A 4,826-nucleotide genomic window follows, 5' to 3' on the forward strand; every position below is an offset into this window, starting at 1 on the left:
CCTGCATTTTGCATATTAGCTTCAGCTTTGATTTGGACCCTAGAGAAAACACAAAGACCAGCAGACTCTCCCTATGCCTGAGGAAGGGCACCTGTGCCCAAAAGCTTGCAAAGAAAAATTATTCCAACTATTCAGTTGGCTTAATAAAAGATATCACGTTTACCCAAATAACCTTGTCTGCCTAGCACCCATTAGGTGCATCTACATGTATACTGTTACTGTGCTGTAACTTAGATTACTATGCAGTAACTGAAAACTACTGTGCAATACAGATGCGCATCTACACATGCACACCCATACTGTGTAGTAACTATGGTGACTTATGCCGACTTGGGCGTAAATTTGCTACCTGCATCATGCCGAGTATTTACTATGCAGTAAGGCACATGTAGATGCCTTACTGTGCAGTAACCCTGTTTGTGTGGACTGACCTGGGACTGACTTTAGTCCCAAATCAGCCCACACACAGTGATGTAACACCTGCACATGTAGACGCCACTATAAAAGCTGCTTACTGCACAGTAAGTTACTGCGCAATAAATACATGTGCAAATACAATGAGGCTTTGATCTTAGCAATTATGGCAGATTGAGGAAAGACTTGTCTCCTGACTGCCAGGCTGGCAGTCTCACCAGAGACAAGGAAATGACCCAAGACTGCTTGAAGACCCAAGCCATTCTTGAGAACCACATCTAGAGGTGACCCACCATTTCCAAAGACAACTCTTGAGGGGCTGTTTTCACACTGGAGGAATAAAAACAAACAAACAATGGGAGATAAAGCAGAAGGAGAAGGCAAAGGAAATCAAGGTCAGAATTAAATTCTTTAATACAAAAAAGGTTTGTTTGTTGCCGTTGTCGTTTTTAAGATATATCTGTAAATTCTTTGTTTAAAAATAAATATGTACTATGGAATATCTTGAAAAAATTCACTAGACACAATATGTAGTGTTAATATCTTTTTTCCCCGCAATTATTACAGATAAACAGTAGCACCAATAAATAAAATGATAACAAATATTAAAATTAAAAAGGAGAGAGATTCAAGATGTAGAATTTTCTATTTTTCCTGGGTTTTTTTACATATATAAAAATTCGTAGTGTCTATTTAATCCGAATCACACATATACATAAACATATATGTGTATATATATACATATACATACATATATATATATATACACACACATATATATATATATATATATATACATATATACACACACGCAGAGCCAAATATATATATATATATAGTATGTAGATGTATATCTAACCCTTGTCGCAATAGGAATGTGTAGGGGGATATGTGTTAGAGAAATTAATTAAATAACTGCCTATAACATGCTACTGACTCTGCCAACAATTGGGGAGATATGGGATGGGACCATAGGAGAGTTAAATTTATACACAACCAGTACAAATAAAAAAAAAAAAAAAAGAGGTATGACTTATAAATAGTTGAAATTAAATATTAACAAAGAATACTGAAAAATCCCTACTCTTTAATTAAATTATCTGTTTAATTTCTAATTTTAAAAGGGATATTAAATAAGTATATAAAACACTTTCTCTTCCCCCTTGGAAGTCTCTGTCTTGCACATGATGCAGCAGGAACATGTATACGTGTTGGAGGCAGGCAGATGCTGGCATGTTTCTCCCTCTCTGAAAGCCATCAGCTGCATGGGGAATTCCTAGTGGTTAGTAGTCACTTGTTGTGAGTCTGTTTTTAGACTGTCTTGTCTTTTGGAAGCTTCCCATTTGGTACATTATCAGGCGTTGAAAGTTCAATTGCAGATGACATTTGGCAGCATTCTGACACAGACCTAGTACCTTTTGGGTGACTGCATTTTTAAATCACAGAACTAGATTATATATCCACGTAGACATACAAACACACATTTTTGTGTGTGGGCATGGGTGTGTGTGTGTGTGTGTGTGTGTGTGTGTGTGTGTACACACACACACACACACACACACACACACACACCCCCATCACATATTACTGATATACACACAGCCCAGACTTTCAGCAGTGACTCGCGATTTTGCGTGACTCAGCTTTGAGTGCCCAACGTAACACACTTCAGAGGCACCTGACATTAAGAGGGCAGCTGTCCAGCACTTTGTGAAGAATCAGGCCTGTTTAGGGAGGGAACAGCTTGGGCACCTGAAAAATAAGGCAGACAAAATCCCAAGCCATTTTTTTGAAAGTCTTAGCCACGTATATTTAAAATAATATAATTATACACACACACGTGCGCACACATTCATGACACACATACACACAACCCTACTGTGTATATACTTTTGATTAATATCCCTTTCCAGAAACGTTCCATAAGCATCTTGGATGCTCTTCAGTGGCAGCTCTGTGCATGAAGAGAGCAGACAGTGCTGAACAAAGGCGTGGCTATACACCGGTCCCCATTCTTGCTTCAGCACACTGTAGGCCACGTGTCCTTTTTGCAGCCACCAACGGCGGAAAATGTAGACTCCTGTGATACTTCCTTGAGCGTAAAGGTTTGTGTATCAGCTGCTCACCATCCTTTAAGGCCAGACTGTACCCCTGGCAGAGTTTCTACAGTGAGTGATGTCAACACAAAACATACACTGATGTCCCATGTGCAAGCAAGGCAGACAGGTCATGAGATGAGTCAGGGTGAAGTTTGTGGGAAGGAGGGGAGAAGGAATCCTCAATCATGCAGCTGGCCCAGCATCCTGAGCCATTTCTGTGATCTTTCACCGTAACACCTTGAGGCGCTGCTCTTTAGAATCCCCTGACCCTCCTCTCTGTTAATTCTTCTCCCCTTCCAAGGTGAGGAGAATGTGGTTTGTGGAACAGCACGCTCTACAGAGAAACAGCAGAAGCCGCACAAGTCAGTAAGGGTTAAGAAGATTACACTCAGCGCTTCTGCCAAAGTCCAGTCTTAGCTTGTTTCTTATGCCCCAAGTAGCCCGCTTGTGTCCACAGCAGTCGAATATATCCAGTGAAGACACCAATAACATTAGTAATGTTAAAAAAAAATCAGTGTGTGTGTGTGTGTGCGCGTGTGTGTGTGTATGTATACATACACACACACACACGCACACACACACACACACACATACACACACACACATTTTCTCTCTCTCTCTATATGTATATGTGGTTAAAAATAAACACATACACACACACACACACACGCACGCACACACATATATACACGTGTGTGTGCGCGTGCATGTGTGTGTATATATATGTACACACACACATACATACACGCACACATGTATACACACATATATATATGTATGTATGGGAATCCCATAAAATACACCCTATAGTCTTCCTGGCTCCATTATTTAGCAGCATGAAAAGAAAACAAAAAACAACAGTTCAAAACCAAAAGGTGTATTCTGTGCGGCGGGTGCCTTGGGGAATGTTCCTTCCAGAGTCCATCATCCGTGCTGAAAGTGCTGTGCTCTACCGATCCTTCATTTTAGGGTTCATTTGGATTAGTGTTTTTTTTTCCTGTCCAGGTGAGAAATCAGGCTCCAAAAACAGGGCTGTTCCCCCTTCTTCTCCGCTGCTCACCGTCTTGGCTTGTCACATCTGCCAGGAAGGAGAGGGAAGAAAGAGAGGTTACATTTGTGATTTGTGGAGGATGGGACGGAGGTAAAGAAGGGTTGGTGGTGAGGTTAAGGCGGCAGCATTTCTATCCTACTGCACCCCTGCTGGGGCACTGCAGACTTTTCACACATCTGTGGAAGGTCGGGACAATATAACTAAGGATATCAACCTGGATGAAACACATTCCCCTGGGTTCTCCTAGGCTGAGGTTAGGGGGTGAGTTTAAGAGCAGAGTCACAGCAAAAGAGCTTTCTTCCTCCTCAACCTTCAACCCCACCTTGCTTTCCATTTACCCTTACCATCTACCCACACACTCACATGCACACGCACACACATGTACAGGGCCTGAGCCTCCCATGCAGAGACAGACAGACAGACACACACACACACACACACTGACTCTCCATCTAGCCTATCATTTCCATTTGAAGCAGTGCAGCCAAGAGTCTCATACAAGCAAAAAGATGAAAGGAAAGTGCCTCTCATTCCACTGGCTGCTGAGAGCAGGGGTTAGTGCCAGAGAAAAGCAGCAGCAGCAGCTTGCAGAAGCAGCAGGAGAAACAAGAACTTGCCCTGCCCCATAGGGCCCAACTTCAGAAACTCCAGAAAAGAGAGGGGGAGGAACTTCAGCTTAACCAGCTTTAAATCCGGAAACAGCTAAATTACCCACTCCCATGACTCCATCCTGTGCTCCTGGCCAATGCACTACCTCTGGAAACCTCTAATCATGCCACTCACCCCACCACAGGGAGGGACTGGCAAGGAAGTCTAATAATTCCTCAAGCCAGGAAGATTTTTTTTTTCACTTGAGACTATTTCCCACCCTTAAACTCTGTAGGGGTAATGCCAGCTGTTCTGGAAGTGGGGAAAGGGAGGGGGGAGTGGGACACAGCAGTAAGATAAGGTCAAGGGCAGGGAGCTGTCTGTTCTCACTCTCCAGGGAACTGCGCCTGCAGGGTGAAACGTAACTGAAGAAGAACAGCTCTGTTCTGGCCCCAGCACTAGTCACCCTCCCATTCAGGTAACAGCTTCCCAGATAATTTCTCTGCATCTAGAGCAGTTTCTCAAGCCCTGGCAATGCCGGAGAGCCAGGCTTTGTAGGGTTTGGCACAGAGCACAATGGCATGAGGCCGTTGGCTTGGTGAGCACCAAATCCCCAAGGGAGGGCTCCATACACAGACACTGCCCAGCCACAAAGTTTTACCAGGCAGGCAAAC

General features: G+C 43.2%; 1 protein-coding gene across 1 annotated transcript in view; it reads right to left on the reverse strand.

Annotated features, from left to right (window-relative positions):
* Positions 1–3,374: 3,374 nt before the first annotated feature.
* VEGFA (vascular endothelial growth factor A) overlaps positions 3,375–4,826 on the reverse strand; it is a gene marked incomplete at its 5' end in the record, with an annotated part of 21,298 nt that continues 19,846 nt past the window's right edge. Inside the window, one exon of the mRNA XM_019526704.1 lies at positions 3,375–3,591. Coding sequence (XP_019382249.1) covers positions 3,570–3,591 — 22 coding nt within the window. The remainder of the gene's footprint in view (positions 3,592–4,826) is intronic.

The sequence above is a fragment of the Gavialis gangeticus genome, unplaced genomic scaffold (genome assembly GCF_001723915.1).
Source record: "Gavialis gangeticus isolate Ggan-Ray unplaced genomic scaffold, GavGan_comp1, whole genome shotgun sequence".
Classification (NCBI taxonomy): Eukaryota; Metazoa; Chordata; order Crocodylia; family Gavialidae; genus Gavialis; species Gavialis gangeticus.